We start from the raw sequence: 21,708 nt of genomic DNA, 5'->3' as shown, positions 1-21,708 counted from the left end.
CTAAGAGCACTCAACAAATAATGAACAGAAATAAAACCAAATATCAAATGACTCATAAAATCAAATAATAATGGTAACTAAAAAGTTCCTGGATTTGCTGCCAGAGATAAAATCCCATCAGCGGTATGAAATAACAAGAAATACCCCCTTTTGGTTCCTTCCCCACATGACACAAGTCAGCACGCCTGGTCACCAGAGTAGTTACGGAATACATCTTCCTTCCAGCGTCTTATAAATGCATTTTTCATGCTTTGAGAGACCTTCTGGGGTTCAATTTAACTGGGATCTGGGGAACATGTGAAAGGCATTTACAGCATGCAGCACAGCCTGGCTTTTCCTGCAGGGGAAGCAGAGGTGTAACGTTCACAGCTCCCATCGCCGACCCACCTGGGACGGAGAGGTCGGCAGCGAGTGGGCAGCCGGGCCGGGGTAGCTGTCAGCAGGGCTGCTTTATGGCTGTGCACTTATTGAGCTGAAATGGATGCACTTAAAATATCTGTGTGGACCTAAAAATAATAAAGGGAAAGCATTTATTCTAAACCTTTCTAAGAGCGGGGCGTGCTGCGAGGCCAAAGCAGCCCCAGGAGGAAGCAGAAGGTATCAAATGAAGCAGAGCCGGTGTCTGAGGAAGCAGGATGAGCGCGAGGCAGTGGTAAGGAGGAGCAGGAGCCTCCGAACACCAGTAAAAGGCACGGTGCAACTGGTGAGGTGCTGGGAGGACTGGGGTGGGAGCCACGGCAACAGCAGGAAGGGCACGGTGCTGAAACGCCGATGACTTACGGCATCGGAGCTCATCCGCCACCTCTCCCGCGTGTCCTCGCGCTCTCCCCGCGCCTCGGCGTGCTGACATCTCCTCTTCTGTGTAGGTCAGGTCTAAAATAACAGGGCCCCGAGGTCCTGGCTGGGGTCTTCATGCACTGCAGCAATACAAATAGCAAATTAATAAGTCCTTGCTTCCCCTTCTCCCAAAGGTTTCATGAGGCTTAATTAATGAATGTCTGTGAAACGCATTTGGAGCTGGGAATGAAATGTGCTGTGGAAATGCCAAATATTTTTAATGCTCCAGCAGATTTAGAAGGTTTAAATAAGAAAAATACACAGCTTTGCCTCTGAAACAGATTGCTCTCCTTGAAGCAGAGGGCTCCAGAACATGAAGTTTTCATCAGGCTGACTTGAAAGAGTATTTTCACGGCTTTCCAAGCGCGTTTATTCTCATGTACGAACTCCCCCTTCCCCTCATACAGATGTGGACACGGAGGCATGGGAAATCAAAGACATTTAGCCCCGGTCATTGGCAGAGCGACGAACAATTTCCTGATTTCTGGATGCCCTCAGCTCCATCCGCTCCCCAGATGCGTGCCAGCTTTCGGAATTACACGGGTCCCGCGATGCTTGGCCTCGTCCGCGCCAGGCGCTTTGGGAGCGCCGCTGATGCCGACCATGTGTGGGGACGTGGGGTGGCGAAGGCAGCTTTGGCACCGAGGCGGCAGAGCCGGAGCGCGGGGCTCGCCGGTGACCGGACTGCACCCTCTGGAGGGTACTGCTGCTCCTGCACGGAGCACTCGCGGCAGTAAAACCCGGTCCAGAATGGGGCCGTTGGAGGCTTCGTCCCAGCAGCCCAGGGCTGGTTGCGCACACGATGGCTCCTGCGGGACACGACGAGTCCCACGGGAGATGCCGAGGGAACGGGTGGGGTACGGCCATCGCCCGTGTTGGGTAACGCCAGCTGGGAGGCTCTGCCATGGGGAGGCCCATGGGGGCCTGTGGAGCGGGTCACGCAGCAGTGACACCCCCACAGTTCCTCAGCCGTGGGGCGATGGCAGACACCCCCCAAGTCCCATCAGCCGTGGGGAGGGGACCCCCTCAGCGACCCCACGGCCATCGGGTGGTGACAGACCCCGGGACCCCGCAGTCGTGCGGGGGGTGACGGACCCCCAGGCCCCTTCAGCCATGGGGCGACGACAGAAACCCCCCGAGTCCCTTCAGCCGCGGGGAGGCCACAGCCACGGGAGCCCTCAGCTGAGGGATGGGGCCAGACCCCCAAGTCCTCCCAGCCATGGGGCAGCAAAGACCCCTCTGGGCCCCCCCAGGCATGAGGGGGGCGCCGGACCCGCAGCCCCCGTGGCCGTGGGGCAGCGGCAGCCGCGGGGCGGTGACAGGCCGCGGTGGCGGCGGGGCGGCGCCAGGCCCGGCGGGCGCGGAGCGGAGCCGCTCATCCCCGGTGCCGGTGCCGGGCCCCGCCGCGGGCCTCTCTCGCTCCTGCGCCTTTAACGCGGCGGCTCCCGCAGCCCGCAGCGAACATGGCGGAGTCCGGCGGGGCCGAGTTCGCCGCGGAGCCGCCGAGCAGGTGAGTGCGGCCCGGGCGCGGCCTGTATCGGGGGTCCGAGCGCCGGGCGGCGGCGGGGCGGGGCCGGGTGGGCCCGGGGCGGCCGCGGCGCTTCTCCGCCTTCCTCCGGCGCCCACAAGCGCCGCTGGGTTCAGTTGTGTGGCCTCTGTGGGAGCCGAGGCCGCTCGCCCGGGGTCGTGCGGGGCGGGGAGCCGGGGAGGGAGTTGTCCTGAGCGCGGCCCGGCGGCTGAGGGCCTCTGAGAGAGCCACGGAACAACGGCATGGGTTGTGTTGAGGGGACCGTAAAGCTCCTCCAGCTCCAACCCCTGCCACGGGGACCCCTTCCACTGAGCAGCTTGCTCCAAGCCCTGTGTCCAACCTGGCCTTGAACACTGCCAGGGATGGGGCAGGCACTGAACGGTGACAAAACCAGCTTCCCATGAGGGAATTCATGCAGAGGAAGGCTGAGGTTTGGGGGGGTTTACTGGGAGTTGCACAGACCCCAGCTGCGTTGGGTTTGTAGAGGCAGCGGGTTTGTAGATTCACAGAAACACGGCGGTTTTGGTGGTTTGGGCCCGTTCTGTTCCACCCCAGCCCCTCACCATCAACCCCCTCCCTGGGCTGGGTTTGGTTCCTGGAGGGCCGCTCGCCCCTTGGGTACCCGGGCGGGTGCTGTAGGTGGTACCTGTTGGCAGTGGAGGTTCTGCTCCAGGGCTGGCCTCATCCAGGAGTTCTGCGTTGGGCAGTGTTCAGCTGTGTTGTGTGCGCCGGGATGCTGTGCTGTCAGCCTGGCCCTGCTCTTTGGAGCATCATCTAGCCTCAGTTTAACTCTGTGTTTGCTCCTGGGTGTCACGCTGTGGAGAGGGAAGCTCTTACAGTCATTGTTGAGCACTGGGGAAGCCTGTCTGAGTTCTCACCTTCTCCATGTGTATATATATATTTATATATACGTTTTATTTCCTTTTTCCTAATGACCTCCTGTGTAAACTATGCTGTTGCCTGGGGCGTTTTAATTTTATCTCTCTGCAGCTCCTTTCCCTCCTGCTCAGCATAGGAGCAGCAGCACAGGAACAGCAGCACTCCCTTTACATGGGTGCAGGGCCACTCGCTCTGGAGCTCCTAGGTACTGGATATGTAGCACTGAGAAATAGAAGTAATTTGTTTGAGGGCTGTGATAAATCACTCGGCGTGGAGCTGCAGCAGCAATGCTCCCCGAGCTGCAGCTCCGTTGCCTTCCCTATCGCTGCGTGTTTGTTTTCTTTGTTAGTTTTAAAGTAAAGCTTGCTGCAGTTTGGATGCTGCTGCTTGCTGGTTGTTAGTCTGTTGTAAAGGATGGATGTCTTGGGGACAAACCTGATGGTGGATGTTGGAGACACTGCATCAGCTGTGTAGGGCAAGAGGGGAATTGCAAGGGTCAGCAGTGATTCCTTGTTAGGTGCTTCCACTTGTGGCCTTTTTGCACTTAATGAGTGTTTGCTCTCTATGGCAAAAGGACAAAGTCCTCTCCTGCTGTTACACACATGCCATTTTGGTGGTGCACTCAGCACGGGCAGAATTTCCATCTTTGGAATTGCTACTGCATAGCTGATGCTGGTTCCTGTGTGTGTGCTGCCTTCCAGAGCAGGGACAGCCGCGTGTCTGCCGGGCATCCCGCGCTCTCCTGCGATAAGGAGTGGACGAGGGTACGCTCAAAAGGCCCTTGACACACTGCTGGCATGAGATAAGGCCATTGCTGTGCGCTGGAAAGCAAGCGGCCTAAATCTTCTCATTTGGAATAAACTTGCCTTCCCTCCTGTCCCCCCTTTTTTCCTTTATGGGCAGAACTTCCTGAGTTGCAGATGGGTTTCATGTTTTACTCCCAGCTCTCCATATCATGGAGAGGGAGAGTTTCAGGCTGCAGAATGCACTGTGTAATACAGTGCTGCTCCTGGAGACAGGCTTTGAGATTGGTGAGTGAGTTACAGAGGAAACGGGCAGGTCCATGGGTGCCCCCAGTGAGGAAGGCCCTCAGTGCTTTAGGCAAGGTGTGCGAGCTCTGCTGCGATGCTGGGGAGGAGCGTTGTACAAAGCAGGGTAACAGAGATCTAGGAAAACCATCTCAGGTGCTGGAGAGGATGTTACCGTGCCAGCCTCTAAGCAGGAATTAATCAGGGTTGTCCAGACAAGCTGCTGAGGAGAGCTGCACGTCTCCACTAATCCCTTAAAGATGGGCAGGAAGGCAGCCAGGGTGTGTAAACGCATTTCGGAACCTCTCTAGTACTGTTACACGCTGGTGTGTTGGTTGAAAGCAGTTCCAACTGTCAAACCCAGGATGAATGGTCGAGGGAGACCTGCAGGTCTGCCTTATCTAGAAGTACATATGTCTGGGTTCGCAGCAAGGGAAAGTTGAGCTGAACTCCCTGACCTTATTCCTTCCAAAGCAAGCAGTGGGAGAGCAGCAATGTACAGGAGGATGGAGTAAAACCATTGGGGGAAGATAATGATAAGGGCTGTGAGTCTGCTTTGCTTTTGTGCTCCTGTGATCTTGCATAGCTTCACTCTTCAATTAGAGTTCTTTTCTTCCTTCTGAAACCGCTTGGAGTTCAGTGTTGTGCGGTTTCTACGTTCCACCCTCTGCCACATGGCAATTTAAAACCAGATTTAGTTGTTGGAGCTGGTAGACGTGGTGTAGATGTTTACGCTGTAAAAATAACTTCTGAGCTGGAGGTTTCATTTAGACCAGAAGTAAACGTTGGTGATTCTTTAAAGGCCTTACCTTCAAGTGTTGTGTAGCGTTCACTGCTTTGGAAGGAAGAGTCCTGCATCACGGGGTGATGGCTCAGGTGTCTTTTCCAGTTTCTCATTTATGTGGAAGAGAAGTGCTGAACTTGCACAGAAATTACTGCCCTTAACAAAAGCTTTTGCTGCACTTCTGGGGGTCTTGGTTAATTCTGTTCAGGTGAGGCGACATGGAGCTGCTGCAGAACTGAACTGCCCAAGGAGCTGGGAACCGTAGTGATGCTGCAAGCCTGTTGGAAGGGAAGTGCAGAGGATTTAGGTAAGGGCTAAAACCAGCTGTGGTGGTGAGAAGGTTTCATCCTGGAGCTGAATTAGAGCTGGTGTGCTGATGCCAAGTGCTGGGCAGCTGCTTGCATCTGCTAGAAAACACGATTCCTTTAGTCTGCAGTGATGGCAGAGTGGTGTTGTCTTGTTTCTGCTGTTTCATCACTTCATGTTGTTTGTGCTCGACATCCCTCGCTGCTCCGAGGCACCAATCTGGAGGGTGGAGGTGCAGGGAGAGGAGAGGCATGTGCGGTGCGCTGCACGCTGGAGTCCCTACTCTGCATGTAACTACTCCTGTCGTTTTTATTGCGACACTGCCCAGGCGATGCAGGCGGCTGCCACAGACCCAGGCTGGGACAAACGCTGCACCGAGCACCTCGTCCTCTGAGTGGGAAGTTGTTCCAAGGTGCAGAGCGAAGGGTATGGTGGTGTGGGACAAGGTCCCAGAGGGATTTGCTTGGTGGGGGGAACTCTGCCGTGCTAGAAGCTGCTGGCAGGGCTGGAATGGGCCATCCCAAGCGGGAACGTGTCACAGTGGCAAGACAGATCCTGGTGGATTTTGGGGTGAAAGCGGTGGTAGCTGTGCTGTGGATCAGCTTTGTTTCTGAAGGTGAAAACGTGATGGTGGAGGGAAGCGCAGGGTGGGACCTGGAAGGCTAGCAGCGCTTGGGGCTGGCCCCAGTGTCACTTGGGGTGGCCTTGGTGGCTCTGCTGTGCTTCCCGGCACCACTAGGTGCCTCTCGGCCTTTGCTCAGCGGCTCTGCCACGGGTGCTGCTGCGGGAGCACCCGCGAAGCCACTGCTCCGCCTGGAAAAGGCTGGTTCTGCTTTTTACACAGACGGCTTTGGGCCAGCGTCACCGTAACTGCCTGCTTCCCAGAGCCGGGGTTGGCGGGTGGCACTGTAAGGTGGGAGACACGTGAAGCTGCTGAAGGCAGCGCTGCCAGCAGGAGCATCCAGTGTGTAAAGAGCTTGTACTGTGGATACACAGGGAAATTTTACATGGTGTAAACCCCACCGGCCTTTCAGAGGTCCTCTGTGGCTGGGAGCAGCACCGAGCAGCTGAACTCCTCACTGCTGTGATGCTCCCTGTGGCTGCCACAGTCTTTTATATGGTCAGAGTGATCTTTCCATCTGCTCAGTTTGTTCCAGCCACAGCGGCTTTAGGTTTGGGGCTGACAAGAACATAACCACAGTAAGTTTGAGGGGTGGGTAGCATCTTCTCCTCCTCAGTCATTTTAAAGGCTGAGGCTGTGGCAGGGCAGGATGTTGTTAGTGATGGGTGATGTGTGTTGCCTGCTGCACTCTCTGCTGCTGGAGGAGGTTTGGGGCAGGACTGAGAGTGCACCAGGAAAACCCCTCTACAGGACAAGATCCTCCATGGTAGCTCTGGGTGTGAATAGAGAGAAATGGCAGTTCCTGGTAAAGGATGTGCTCAGCCTGACGCTTTGTGCCCCTCCAAAACCCTAATGCTGGTAGCAGTGTGCACATCGGGGCTCACAGAGCCCGTAATTCAGAGCTGCTGAATGAAAAGGACCAGACTGCTCTTGCCCTTGTCCTGGCACCAGCACCATGATGGCTCTGGCTCTGCAATAGGAACATTGTTAAGAATCCTAAAATCATAGAATAGTTAGGGTTGGAAAGGACCTTAAGATCCAAGTCCCCTGCCATGCTTTTTCCCTTTTCCCCCTAATTTGCCCCAGGTACAGCACGTACTGACCAGTCCCTCATGTGAAACTCCATGAAGTAGCACAGAGCTTAATGTGTGCAGATATTTCACCTTCCACGTTTTTGCTGCTCCAGTGCTCTGTTTGACAAGGCCAGCTTCTGACACACATCCAGCTTCATTAGTGCTTTTAGCAGAAACCAAATTCCTACCTCCTTTGGCTTGCAAACAACCTCCCATTGAAGCCTGGGAGCAGAATGTGTTTGTGTGTGTGTCTGCTGAGCCCTGTGTGAGTCCAGCTCAGAGAAAGGAAAACAGGGATTTGGAAACGTTTCGGGGACTTCTGTGGGGGCCAGGAAATAATATTTAAAGAAAAACTCAATTGAAGAGCCTCTTGCTTCACCTCACTCTCTTACCTTTGACTACAGGGTTGCCTTGGTGCCAGCCTGGGAGAAGTAGGAGGCAGATAAGCAAATAGCGGGATTAGTAGGACCTGATTCAGAAAGCACTTAAACCCAAAGCATTAAGGTACCTCCTGGCTTCTGTGAAACGTGGCTTTCATTGCTGGTTCACTAAGGCAAGGCTGAATCAGGCAGCGAGGGTGTGGGAGCCCTGTGGAGCCCAGTCCCATCCCAGTCCATCTTCTGAGACCTCAGTTCCTTCTTTGTGAGAGGAGCAGACCTGTAATAGAGATACAAAGGACTGGTTTGTTGGGCACGTAACTCTCCTGAAGTTCTGAGACTCAAAGTGTTAAAGACAAAAGCGGAGACTTTTCAAACCTCACTGTTCCGCTTCAGGCGTTTTATAGACCACTTTTTCCCCCACAAAGTGTTGCTCCTTCTAAAACTCAGGCCCATTTATAATCTCTTCATTTGAGCACTCCAAATTGCTTTAGTCACTTTTAGATAGAGATATTAGTCTCAGGCTTTTTACTTGTATTTATTGCCTTGGATGAAAGAGAGGGTGTCAAGAGAGGAAAATGAGAGGAGGCAGAGGAGAGAAAAAGGAGAAATTAAGGGAAGGAGGTGGAAGAGGGAACAAAGAACTCGATTACATGGTTTTGCTCACGTCTTCCCTCAGGATGATGATGTTTCTCTGGAAAACATCCCCTTCACTCCATGTGTTAATATTTAATTAGCTGCTCAGCATTAAGGGCTTATTGTTGGTGCTAATTTGGATGGGGAAGCGATGGTAAATGTTTCTGAGGGGGTGCTGGTGCCAGTCGTGCTGCTGGGCTGTAAGTAGGTTACGAGGGCAGGTATTTTAAGTCTCATTGCCTGGCAGCATCTGCTCTTCCTTGCACCCAGACTTCAGGGAAACGTCCTAAGGGGGTGCAAAGGCCACAGGACCATGTCTGGAGCTCCTGGGAAGAGGTTGTGAAGCAGCAGATCTGCAGCAAAGAGCTTGGCCTTTTCCAACTCCCGTAATGTTCGTTAGTGTGAGGTGCTGGGAACTCATTTTCATCATTTGGGCATGTGATATAAAGCCTCAGGATCTGAAATATTACAGTAACCATGGCTACCAGTGACTTATCTGAGGGAGTTTGACTTTTGTTTTGATTTTAAGTGTCTTGATTGTAGTTTAAAAATCAGAATCTGAATGTGTTTTTTACTTAGGCATGAAACTAAAGGCATTAAATGATTTGCATTATTAAAATATCTATAATGCTGCCTTTCAAGGTTCTTAAAGAAGGCCTTTAATATTCATACCCTATGTACTAAATAAAGTTACTCTTCAGCTTTACGTTAGTTCTGCAGCTCTCACCATAGGAAATCTCCTGCAGGCTCGAGCGCTCCAGAGGTGCCTTGCTGGCTGTTTTGCAATCCCAAATCCTTTGTTTCTCCCCAGAAAAGCTGTGGCAGTCCGTGCTCCGTGCATGTGAACACACACACGCTGCTGCTTTTCCTCCCTCCTCTTCTGCACCCCAGCCATGCCTCGTGGGGTCCTACCTTTAGAGCCTGTGTTTACTGCAGAGGCTGCTGCTGGAAGTTTGCCCTGTTGGAAACCCTGCTAGCCCCTGAGCCTCTCCTGTGTGAGAAATCACCGAGCACCACCTGTCTGGAGAGTGGGAACACGTGGCTGGATGCTGGCAGGGATGCTGAGCTGGGATGGAGAGCCAGCCCTGCTAGCACTGACCCATCCCTCCCTCCGAGGAGGACCATGTTATGCCAGGAGGAAGAGGACAGGCAGTTGTCTAGCAAAGGATTCAATCACTGAAAGGTTCTCGTCTGGCCTGGTGTAATTCTCTCCATTTGTGCTTGTGCAGTAGTTGCAAACATGCTGAAATATGAACTTATGCTTGGTAAGCCTTTAATTCCAGCTTTGATGTTTTTAATCATCGGGACAGATTTGGTAAAAATGATTCATTAGCTTGAAACACATCTGGGATGACACGTGATGCTGTGGGGGATCCAGGAGGCAGAGGCAGGGGATGGTTGTTCTTTGGGATGTTCTTTGTGCTTCATCTGGACTGACTCTTGTAGTGTGGCCCTTCAACACCTCTCAGCCCATCAGCTTTAGAGGCCTCTCGGGCATTCAGCCCTGCCTTCAGGTGCCTCCTCTCTGCATCTGTTTCTGGTCAGAGCTCAAGCAGCCCTGGCTCAGAACATGCCAGCTAAGGATGTGGTCAGCGTGCTCGGGGCAAGGATGAGCGGATGGCCAAGCTGCTGCAATAGGTGAGCAGCAGAAGGAGAATTTCTGGCCTTGTTTGCCTCCCCTGCCTGCTGTCTGCCACTCCTTTAACCCTTGCTTTAACATTTGCACAAGCCTGCAGTGTGTGTATGGATTTGGGTTGGTTTTCCTCAAGCTAAGGTCACATACACCACGCTGAATGAACTCTTACCCTGCAGCGACTGGAGAGGATTGAAAGCAATCTGGCTTCAGAGCAGCAGCTTGGAGACAAATCCCCAATCCCATTACTTGATTCCTGGTAGTCCCCTTTTGAAAATCAGGTAACAGTGATGCTACCGGTCTTTGAAGCTGCTGCCCAAAACGCATCACCCTTTGGAATCCTGTTGAATTCCAGCTGCCCTCGCCATTCATGTGATGGGTGCAGTGAATATAAAGACACCTTTCACTGCTACAGTGATTTCCATGTGGGAAGTGGGATTTCTGTTCCTGTAAAGTCACCTTTATACCAGTATGTTCATGTTAGAGGCCCTGATCATGTAAACATTTTCAGATCCCCTTCCCCTGTGAATCCTATGGGATGTGCAGTGGAAATGCAGCTTGATGTGAATGATTTTTATGCTTTACACTTTCCGAAGGGTAGATTTGCCTGGATGCAGGCAGACACACTGGACCCTGCTCCAAGCTGGCGTGCTCAGTCCCTGCCAAAGGATGCTCCAGCCACAGAAAACTCCACACAGCATCGCCGCCCGGGAGGGGCTCCTCTCAGTGCTGTCCTTCTGACGACAAAGACCAACTCCCAAGGAAAATTCCAGAAGCTCTCCATCAGAAAGGGAAGGAGCGGAATAAACACTTTGCCACTATTGTGCGATAGAAGGCTTTTATCTTGAACTGCTGAGGAGTCCATGCGACTCTTCCCAAAGTTTGTCGGCTGGAACAGATTGTTAAGCAGCGAGTACACGGCATATCCAGATCCCGAGTGAGATAGGGACAGCCACACAAAGGCGCTTTCACATGTTCAAGGCTTCCCTTTGTGCTTTATTTCTGTGAAGTCTCTGAATCCAACTGCTGCTGCTCTTCTTCCTCCCTTCCCAAAGGAGCGGGAAGCGAAGCCGTGCAGCAGAGCGCATGTACCCTGTGGCACAGAGCCCGGCCGGAGCCAAGCCTGCTTTTCTCACAAGCCCCTTTATACCAGCCACGCTCCACACAGCGCTTGCTGCTGGTTTCTCACCTCTCCTTCTCCCACATTGTTTCTTGCAAAGTTTCCTCTTTGGTTTCTAAGCTTTGTGTGGATTTTATTTGCCTTTTGTGTTTCTTCTAAAAATTCTTTTTGTTTTCCAGACTGAAGACTGGACATTATTAATGCTTTGCTTCTTGGGCTTTTTCCCCCCTGGAGGATTCTGTAATCCTTGGATCCTTTTATTTTATACCTGTAAACAGACAAAGGAACTAGTGCAGGGAGTTTTTCTGGGGTAGCTGTTCACAATTACCTATTGAAATGAATCACACATGCAAACATGTTTATTCCAGCACAGAAATATCCACCCGGCCACATTTAGCCCTCCATCTATTTTAAACTTACACTATGGTTCTTAACAATGCTTGTAAAACTTAATGGGAAAAAGCTCAACAGAGGACTACTTGTTCAGGTCAAGTTGTCTGAAGAGGAACCTGTGCTGGGAGGGTCTGGTGGAAGCAATCCTATACGGGTAAAGCCTTGCGTTGGGAACAGGAATATTTCAAATGGGTATGCGAAAAGTGCTGAAGAAAATTCCCATGAGAAGAATCCTGTGGGAGATGGAGTCTGATGCTGTTATGGTGAACTCAGGAGTCACCATCTCCCAGTGAGCTCCGGAGCTGCCTGTGTCCAGCCTGCAGCAGAATGGGTTTGCTCAGTGAATGATGCTGTGCTCAGAGGCAAGATCTTTTCCACACTCAGGCTCCGTGTTTCTTCCTCTCACTCCAGCGAATCAAAGCCATTGTTCCAGTGAGGAGAGTAAAATGAGTTTGACATGATGAATATTCATGCGCTCACTCCTTCCAATCCCTTTCCTCTTTCGCCATGGAAGATCAGGAGTGGATAGTCACTTCTTGGCTCGCGGAGTCATGGATAAAGGTCTTGTCAGCAACTGACTTTTTGCTAATCCTTTTCATTATAGGAAGGATGTTACAGCTGGGCTCCAATTTCTGAACTAAGACTTGTTAGTATGCTTTGACTTGAAGGCAGGAGTTTCAGATCTGTGCTACAAGAAGCACAGTGCCTGGTACCAGGCATCCCAGTATGAATTTTGAGGCACGTCCTCAAGCCTGAGTTTTGAAACAGGCTGCAGAGATTCACTATCTGCATCCTGCAGCATCCCAGAGAGCTCTGAAGCTGCTCACACAAAGCGCCTGCCCTCTGGGTGCTCTGATGAACATCACAGATTTCCCCTAACCCCCCTCTTCTTAAAGCTTGCAGGAAATGACAATCCGATAAGTTGGGCAAGCGGCAAGTCCTGTCCATTGTTCCTTATTGTTTGAGGATTGTTTACATCCCCTTTTTTTGTTATCCCATCTCCCTGACTCTTCTCTGACCTCGCCTACTTGTGTTGTCCATTGTGTGTAGCTTTTGTTGTTTAGGTGGTGAACTTTTAGGGACAGTTTGTAGCAGGTGATGGGATCATACAGCCCCGAGCACGTGGGGACTCAGGCTCTGTGCTATTTTATTTGGGTTTGTTGCTATAGTCTACCTATAATAATAATAATAATAGTAATAATAATAACACCCTTTAAGTGCAGCACTAAGCTCACTCTCTCACTGTGGACTTGGGATCAAGTAATGCAGCTTTCCAGACTTGGAATGATCTGTTTGGGATTATTTATGTCATGCTTCCATAACATATTTCCTAAAATGCAGCAAGCAAATAGCAGGATGCATCCAAAACCATCAACCCCATTCTGAATACTGGTGCTTGTGTGTGTTTTCTTCCTTGGATCTTTATCCTGAAAAGTAGTTCAGAGTTGGACCAAATTTGCCAGTGAATTTTGGATTTCATGCTTCTGTGGGTGTGAATGGGCCCTGCTTGGTGGGATGCCCGTTTTGGGCAGGGCAAGTTGAGCCATTATTCCCTTGCTTGGGAAATCTGCAGCATAACTGTTGTTATTTTCAGAGGAGCACAGAGCATCCACTTGTGCAGAGATGCTACTGACATTCACCTCCGAAGGCAGCCTTCTCACTGACAAGTGCATCTGAGGCCAAGTGGATCCAAGAATGATGCTCTGCCCTGGGGAACATGTGCAAGAGGCTTTGGGAAAACCAAGGAAATATTTACTCTGGGAGGGGACTGTTTACAGTGCAGTTCAAACAGCTGACGTTATTTAGAGCCGCCAGTGCTATGTAATACTTTGCTTTTGCTCTTCTCATGAGGGTCCAGCATAAGGCCAGAACCCAGTAGGGCCAACAGGGCTGTCCTTGGACAGCACAGAGTATCCAACAGCTGCAGGCAGGAGAGGTGCTGAGAAGAATAAGCAACTGTGACTCAGTCCGGTGGTTGAAGTCAGGGCCAGGGTGGGCTCTGGGGTAGTTGTAGAGTGGGGACACCGATGTCCGTTGGAGGTTTTGGCCTCGCTGGCTGGTGTCTGGATGGTCTCTGAAGGCCACGTGTGCTGCAAGTGTGATGGGTTGTCACTGATGGGAAAGGGTATTGTAAAAACTTGGAAGTCTCTTTTGTGCTGGGAGAAGGGAATACAACTGAGGTACTGATGTCATGATGTTCTGTGTGGCTGTTGAGCTGGGAATTTGTGTTCAAACTGCTTCACGTTACAGAGCTTCCCCAGCGTGCTTTGTAGGTATACCACATATTGTTTTAATTTAAAACCAGCCTGTCTCTCTTGTTCTGTTTTTAGCATGGCTGACAAGAACAGCACCCTGAAATGCACGTTCTCTGCTCCTGGCCACAGCACCACTCTACTGCAGGGACTGGCCTCGCTCCGAGCTCAGGCTCAGCTGCTTGATGTCATCCTCACTATAAATAATGAAGTGTTTCAGGTTCATAAAGTTGTCTTGGCTGCCTGCAGTGACTATTTCAGGTGAGAATCTGACAGGGAAGCAGGCATTTCTACCTTTCCCATTGGTTTTCTGTTTCCCCATCCTCCCCCACCCCAACCCTTCCCACCACACCCCAGAATCACCCCCATGCACAACCCTTTGGGGGTCTGCTTTGCCCCACGGAGGTCGGTGGGATTACCTGCAGGCATGTGGAGCCAGTTCCTCTGCATGCAGAGGAGGTGTGTTCTGCTGCAGCCGCTGGGCCAAGATGCAAGTTCAAGCCCGGGTCCTGAACCCTCCTGGTAGGTGCTGCTGAAGAAAGGAGCGTTTGCCTCGAAGCTACCTGAGGTGATTTCCAAGAGGCCTCTGAAATGACTCATCCCATTGAATGGTGGTGCCCGCTGTAAATACACTCCTGTTGTCTTTAAATACCACTGACCTGTCCACAGTGATTACTGTTTACAGGCTGAAGAGTGTGAAACGTTTTGGGTGTGCATTCTCCAGAGCCCCAGGAGATAGAGGAGAGTTGTCCTATCTTGTGTGGGTAGAAAACTGAAGCACAGAGATGAGTGTTCTCAGCAATTAATGCAGAGTGAGACAATGGCAGAGCAGGAACTTTGGTCTTAAGCAAAAAATACATATTCATCCATCTTGTCTCTGTCAAGCTCTTTGGCATTGAATGACTTCTCTGTTGAATTAGGGACCTTTCCTGGCAGCACCAGGAGCAGTGTCAAGTGAGGGGCATGCTGGAGGCAAAGGGTATTGGGAAGGTTCAGAACAGCAGAGCGCTCAACCTGAGGGTTGTTTGGGACTGCAGGTCATAGCAGGTACGGCTGGAGAAGGGCTGTTCAACAGGGTTTGCAGTCCCTCACCGTGTAGGTTCCTTCCTGACCTGAGCAGAAAGTGTGTGCTGAGCAGGTAACCACAAGCAAGGGACTCCAGTGTCCCTTGGTGTATCTCATGCATCCCTCGGTCCGCTTCTTCAGCTGCTCTGATGATGTCTGTCTCCTGTACACACATATTTTCTAGGCTGTTCCCTTCTCTCTTGCTTTGGTAACATAAACCCTCCAAGCTTATCACTCTCCCCACCAGGCATGCAATTAACCATGGAGCTGATCTCCCACCAAATGCTAATAGCACTATTTGTATTCATAAATGCTGTATGCAGTGCCACTGCTAGTGTGTTTTCCCTGTCAAAATGTAATTGCTGAGTAGGTTTCTTGTTATAACTTCTGTGGTGCTAAGGAAGGTTGTCCTGGGGAACAATGGGAGAATAATCTAGCTTTTGAAAATACTCTGGTTCTATGCAGAGAGGGAGGGGAGAAAAAGAGTGAAATTGAGGCCTTTATATAATAATCAGCATTTTAGAACCGTAACGCTTCTTAAAGGAATTGCATTCCACTTTGTCTTCATCGTGGCAACTATAATGCTTCTCTTTCTGCATGCTCAGCTCTGTGTAGCTAATGCACGAGCACACATGTGTCTGCACACCCTTTGGGGCAAGGGATCAGGGCAGCGTGCTGTTCTGGGACATGGGATACACAGAGGGATTTTAGCAGAACGCTCTCATCTGCTGTATGGACAAATAATTGTGAACAGGACTGCTGGTCACCCGGTTACGGGGAGCTTATTTCATATGCAGGTATTTCCTCATTTAGGTCATTTAGGATTTCTTGGGTTTATGCTGGATGGCGGCAGGTTTGGACAGGAAACTTGGAACTCCTATCTTGTGACAGTGTTCCCAAGATACTCCTTTATTCCTGTATCAATGCAGAAGGGAGGGTCCATTCAGCATTTTTTCTGCCTAACTTGCACCTTAGAGTCACTACAGCTTCCTAAAGCAGCAGTAACGACACTGCCCTCAGAATGGATTTACCTTTCTGATGTGAGAGAGTGGGCTATCAATGGAAAACCCAGTTCCAAATGTGCAGGCAGCTGCCAGCAATTCAGAAGGTCTTTGTGTGACAGCCTGCAGCCTTGCTGTGGTGTGTGTACGATGGCAGTGGCTGCTGCAGCTCCCTGGAGCCGGTCTTCCAGCAGCCTGCTTTAACTTCAGCTTCCCCCAGAACTGCTCTGCTACTGCTTGTCCAATGCTACCCAGAGCACAACCATTGCCCCTGAGCTACCCATCTGTAACAAAATCTGCTGAAATTGAATGTCACTGTATTAAATCTCGATGTGCAGTTGTGTCCCCGTCCCGCCCGCAGGCCCCGGTGCTGGGAAACGCAGCACTGCTCCAGCAGCATGGTTTATGAGATGTCTGCGTCAGGCCCTGGCGTGGTATGTGCTTCCTGTGGAATTTAGAAGCCTCCCAAGGAGGTGATCTCGGGCCTAATCTCTGCGTGGCCTGGTCAACTGATGTGCTTGCAGCTGTGCTCGAACAGAATCTTGTTTTTCTCCTTGTTTTCTAATTGCCTGCTAGCCCCCTGCCGTCGTGCTGCAACATGACAGAGGATTCTGAAGTGGCTGCGACTCCGATTTCCCTATTTACTTAAGGCGCTGGGGTTGAACCCTGGAGGGGAGGTTCTCTTGTGATTATCATTAGATTGTTGCATCTGCAGTGTTGCATCTGCAATAGCTGGATTTCATAGCCAGCCTAGGATAGAACAGGCTAAGTGATGGCAGTGCCGCAGGCAGGCTCAGAGTGTCGCGGACCTCCTAAACACAGGTTATTCCTTCTTTGTGCTCACACTTCCTGAACACTGGAACTCTTTAGGGTTTGGTTACCAACCTCTGCTGGTGCAGATCCCGTGGTCTCCTTTGGTTGTTGAGTATTATGGATCCCTTGGTGTCCAGTGTATTGCAGTCCCTGCTCTGGTAGCTCTACCCACTTCTTGAAGCTTTGTCCTGTGGTCCACTCTTAATTATGCTGCCACAGTATTGAAAACCGTAACTTTCTGATAGCTGAATATTACTTCTCAGTGCAGTGTTTATGCAAGCTTTATGTAAGAAACTGCATACTCTTAATTTCTCCTGCCTTTTAGAGATTTAGCCTTGATTTATTCCCCTCCCTCCCCATCCTCCCTGAGGGAATCAGTATGGTTTAAAAGAATAAAATACCATTCTGAAGTGATGCATCATTTTATCTGTATTTAAAAGGGGGTGAAATCTTTGTGTTCTTGACCCCCAGGGCAATGTTTGCAGGCGGGATGAGAGAAGCCAGCCAAGATGTGATTGAACTGAAAGGTCTATCTGCAAAAGGACTGAAGCACATTATAGACTTTGCATACAGTGCCGAAGTGACTCTTGATCTTGACTGCATTCAGGATGTGCTGGGAGCTGCTGTCTTCCTCCAGATGGTGCCTGTCGTGGAGCTCTGCGAAGAATTCCTGAAGTCTGCCATGAGCGTAGAAACGTGTCTCAATATCGGGCAGATGGCCACCACCTTCAGCCTCGCATCCTTGAAGGAATCAGTAGATGCATTCACTTTTAGGCATTTCCTCCAGATCTCTGAGGAAGAGGATTTCCTCCACCTGCCCCTGGAGCGCCTTGTTTTCTTCTTGCAGAGCAATAAGCTGAAAAGCTGCAGTGAAATAGATCTCTTCCGTGCCGCCGTCCGGTGGCTGCAGTATGACCCAACCCGCCGTGCCAACGCCAGCCAGGTCCTCTGCCATATCCGCTTCCCGCTGATGAAGTCCTCGGAGCTGGTGGACAGCGTCCAGACCTTGGACATCATGGTGGAAGATGTCTTGTGCCGGCAGTATCTGCTGGAGGCATTCAACTACCAGATCCTGCCCTTCCGGCAGCACGAGATGCAGTCCCCTCGCACCACCATCCGCTCGGATGTCCTGTCCCTCATCACCTTCGGTGGCACTCCCTACACTGATAACGACCGCACTGTGAGCTGCAAGGTCTACTACCTGCCGGATGCCAGCGTACGACAGTTCAAGGAGCTGACAGAGATGGAGGTGGGCAGCAGCCACTCCTGCGTGGCCGTGCTCGACAACTTCGTCTACATCGTTGGAGGGCAGCACCTGCAGTACCGGAGCGGGGAGGGAGCTGTGGACATCTGCTACCGCTACGATCCGCACCTGAACCAGTGGCTGCGCATCCAGGCCATGCAGGAGAGCAGGATCCAGTTCCAGCTCAACGTCCTGCACGGTATGGTGTATGCCACCGGTGGGAGGAACCGCTCGGGGAGCCTGGCCTCTGTGGAGAAGTATTGCCCCCAGAATAATGAGTGGACCTACGTGTGCTCCCTGAAACGCAGGACGTGGGGGCACGCGGGAGCCACGGTAGGAGGCAAGCTGTACATCTCAGGTGGGTACGGCATCTCGGTGGAAGACAAGAAAGCCCTGCACTGCTACGACCCCACCATGGATCAGTGGGAGTTTAAAACCCCGATGAATGAGCCCAGAGTTCTGCATGCCATGGTCAGTGCAAATAGCAGGATTTATGCTTTGGGAGGTCGCATGGACCATGTTGACCGTTGTTTTGATGTTTTGGCTGTGGAGTATTATGTGCCTGAAACAGACCAATGGACCACGGTGAGCCCAATGCGTGCAGGGCAGTCGGAAGCAGGCTGTTGTTTACTAGAAAAAAAGATTTATATTGTAGGAGGGTACAATTGGCATCTGAACAATGTCACCAGCATTGTGCAGGTGTATAACACTGAAACTGATGAATGGGAAAGGGACCTACATTTCCCAGAGTCTTTTGCTGGGATAGCATGTGCTCCCGTTATCCTGCCGCAGGGAATGACCCAGAGATAACTCCGTGCGACGGCATCAGCCCGTGAAATCGCCTCGTGTTGCATGTGATCAGATGCTGTGGTGTTCCTTTGTTGTTTGCAAATGGTATTGTGCATTTTGTGGGTGAGGGAAGGAGAAAAATAGCTTGTGTTCCCTCCTCCATAAAGTCCCTCCTCCTCTTCTGTAGTGTTCTGGCAAGCGTGTTCCATCAGAAGCACTTGTCAGCTAGTTAGACTTAACAGATGTTACAGCTGGAAAAAGCTTTTCTCTTCCTTTTTTTTTTTTTTTCTGGTTGGATGGGGGGTGCATTTTGCCAACATTTCATATTTGTAACAATATTCCACATAGCAAACCATGGCCAGCTCAGGGGGCACTGGGGACTGGGGGATGTTCAACAGAGTTCAGGTGTGATTTTTGTATTAATAGCTCCAAACATGGATGTCGCTTCTTTGTTTTTTTTAGCAAACAAACAAACCAAAAGCTGTAAAACACACTGACCTCCAGAAGCAATAACGGGACAGTGGGAGCTCCAGGAGCTCAGGTGCTTGGATCAGGAAAGCAGATTCTTGCTTTTCAAAGGTGACTTTTTGGGTTTCTTTCCCCTTTTCAAAGGGGAATACTTAGCCTTGCACACCTCTGGTCTCTGTTGGTTCTTCACTGCTTGGATCACACTGCGATTCCAGATCCCTTCCTCACCCCCTCCAGACAGCAGCATGATCCTCTAGTCCAGAAGTTCTCCCTTACCTGGGGCATTCAGCATTTGCCATACTAAAGCCATGTCAATAGCTGGATTATGTACAAATGAGCAGGATTCTTTTCCTTATAAGTGCCAAGAATTTGGCTGCCCTGGCAATAAGAGCTGTGGCTGCTCGGCTGGGCTGAGCCCCAGGGAGCACCCAGAGGCTCTGGTTTGGGTCCTGCTGCCTTTGCCTTGCCACCAATACGTGCTCATCCAAACTCCTTTTGTACAGGAAAAGGGGTGGGTGCTACTTCCTCAGAAGCTTGAAGGTTTTCTCCCTTGACCTGTCAATAAGCTACTCGGCATCATAACATGATGGAAGTCAAAGTGGAATGGGGTTTGTTGTTCTTGTTGCCAGTGGGTATTTTAACTGAAGAGATTAATTTGAAGATGACTCTGTCATTTTTGTGACATCTGTGTTTGCTGCACAGAGTTCGGTTCCTTCCTGAACTTCCTGTAAGCCATTTTTTCTAATTCATTTGACCAATTAATAAATAGAAGGTTTCTCCTTTTATGAGGTTTTCTGTTCCAAGGGCTGTGTTTGTACCCGAACAAGTTTGATTTCGATGTATGCAGCCTTCTTTTTAACAAACTTGCATTCTGCTGTTGAATAAATACTGTGCTGTAACCCTTTAGAGACAATTATGTAATGTCTGTTTTGCTTGAGCAGGCCTGTGTAAAGCATGAGCTCCATACCTCAGATTCACACAAAGACATTTAATAATGAAATCAAAGCACCTTTGGCTATGGTGCAGGGAGGAGACATCTCTCCATTTAGAGTCTAAATTTAGGATAAACCAGTGCATAGTTTCATCTGCTCCTATCTGTCTGCTGGTTTGCAATAATAAATCCATGGAAGGTGCTCGTGGTTGTATGCTGGAGGCTGTGCTCCAGCTCCCAGGCAGTTAATTCACTCCATTCTCTGTTCGGTCGGTCTGGCACAGAAGCGAGAAACGCTGCACAACAGCCTTGGCAGATGAAGCAAGTTTTGAAGGGATGAAATGTAACTCGATACAAGCCTCAAAGTTACAAAATAACGCATTTTCCTTTGTTTTAATGCTTCCATATGTTTATTAAAAGGGTATTTTCTTAAGGTAGTAACAAATGGGAGGTTACACGCTTTCCTGTTTGTCAAATATGATTAATCCTCTTCTGAGTGTGTCATTCCTTCATCATTGCCTTCCTGAAATCCTTGAGTATTCTTCTCTATTTCATTTAATTTTTCTTATCAGAAGGATTCCTGTGGCAGCAGTTGATTCTTTGGGGGTTCTCTCATAGAACGGACAGCCGTAGTGCTCATGAACCACATCAGAAATGGAGAACCCCGTGGTGACCGGAGGGGGCATCTCTTCACAAGGAAACTGCTTCTGAGGTACGTGTGTGTGTGTCGGGGGGTAAAGGGAGGAAAAGGAAAGGTCCTTGAGAACGACGAAGCAGCGTGTTTGGGCTCAATGTTAAGGTCAGCCTTGCAAAACAAAACCTAACCTCTGTATCATTCCTATCGGAATGGTGGCTCTGGAGATGGGAGGATTCCCAAAGCTGTTCTGGAACTGTACTGAATAAACAGACCAACTGTCACCTGCTGTGCAGCAAACCAGCCTGGAACGAGCATTCCCAGTCCCTGGCACTGCGGAGCAGGAGCTGGGAAAGGCTTCCAGATTCCTTCACCGTTGTGGCAGAGCACTGCTGCTCACCACCTCTCCCTGCTACTGGAATGTTCTTTTTATAGCAGTATAAATAATTATTTTTCATAATGTTAGCTGGAAATATTCTAGCTGTTCTAAATTTAGCAGAGACTGACTAAAATACTCGTGGCAGTGTGTATCATCCCCATTGATAATAAAGTTTGTTTTGCCCTCTGAGGTACGTGGCTCTGGGCTGGTCTGTGCAGAACCTCTCTGTTAGTTGGAGAGCAACTGGGTTTGATTCTTTAGCTCTGCGGCAAGAGGGGTTTCACATAAATACCTCCAGCTCCGTGGCTGGGTTGGAGAGAACCCTTCAGAGGATGCCCCACATGACAAGGGGACTGGGCTTCTCTCTTCAGAGTGAGCAAAGGCAGATAAATGTCTGATTGCAATCAGAGTCAGTCAGAAGTCTCAGGGCAGCAATAAATGTTATTGGGGTAAACCTGATTTGGTACATTTTAAAATACCCTTGAACAGATGGGGAGCAGGAAAAGCTCAGCATCACTAGTTCTAGGTATGTGCAGAGTATGCATGTCCCATTAGGGACTCCTGTCATGGCCAGGATAATAGCTTCTGTCTTCTCTGATGTTTTATGGACCTGAAATTGTACTTAAAACTATAAAGCAAGCAAGCACTGGAGCTTTTGGCAGGGCGCAGACTAGCCGGAGATTGGGAATGTCTGCATCCTATTAATGGTGTCATTGACCCTCTTCCAGAGGGTCTGTCGGCTCGGCAGTCCGACTGTCATTCCTCCCTATCCTAGAACCGTGCTAATTCCCGCAGACGTGTCCTTGCGCTCACACCGGGGTCTGGGAAGTTGAACAGCAGCGGAAAATCCCTTTGATTTACAGGGAACACAGGCGCTGCCTCCAGCTCCTTGTGCCCTGGTGCTGCTGGAAAGTGAT

At 50.5% G+C, this 21,708-nt stretch overlaps 1 protein-coding gene across 6 annotated transcripts; it reads left to right on the top strand.

Annotated features, from left to right (window-relative positions):
* The first annotated feature begins 2,233 nt into the window (after window positions 1-2,233).
* On the top strand, window positions 2,234-21,586 carry KLHL26 (kelch like family member 26). 6 transcript variants are annotated; one of them, XR_009747088.1, is made up of 5 exons: window positions 2,234-2,347; window positions 13,547-13,729; window positions 16,819-18,175; window positions 20,351-20,490; window positions 21,567-21,586. XR_009747088.1 is itself a non-coding variant. In XM_061474699.1 (4 exons), the coding sequence occupies exons 1-4, from the start codon at window positions 2,301-2,303 to the stop codon at window positions 20,372-20,374; spliced, it is 1,611 nt and encodes a 536-aa protein (XP_061330683.1). In that variant the 5' UTR covers window positions 2,234-2,300; the 3' UTR covers window positions 20,375-20,980. The 6 variants fall into 6 exon arrangements, 5 of the variants coding, with proteins under 5 accessions (XP_061330683.1, XP_061330681.1, XP_061330678.1 ...); XM_061474699.1 differs by lacking the exon at window positions 21,567-21,586 and having other exon boundaries at window positions 20,351-20,980; XM_061474697.1 differs by lacking the exon at window positions 21,567-21,586 and having other exon boundaries at window positions 18,842-20,980.
* The last annotated feature ends 122 nt before the right edge of the window (window positions 21,587-21,708 follow it).

The sequence above is a fragment of the Pezoporus flaviventris genome, unplaced genomic scaffold, assembly GCF_033815535.1.
Source record: "Pezoporus flaviventris isolate CSIRO_AGI_PZ_B2104156 unplaced genomic scaffold, CSIRO_AGI_Pfla_v1 ptg000080l, whole genome shotgun sequence".
NCBI classification, from domain to species: domain Eukaryota; kingdom Metazoa; phylum Chordata; class Aves; order Psittaciformes; family Psittacidae; genus Pezoporus; species Pezoporus flaviventris.
Note: the sequence above shows the minus strand (reverse complement) of the source record. Positions and strands in the feature narration are given on the sequence as shown.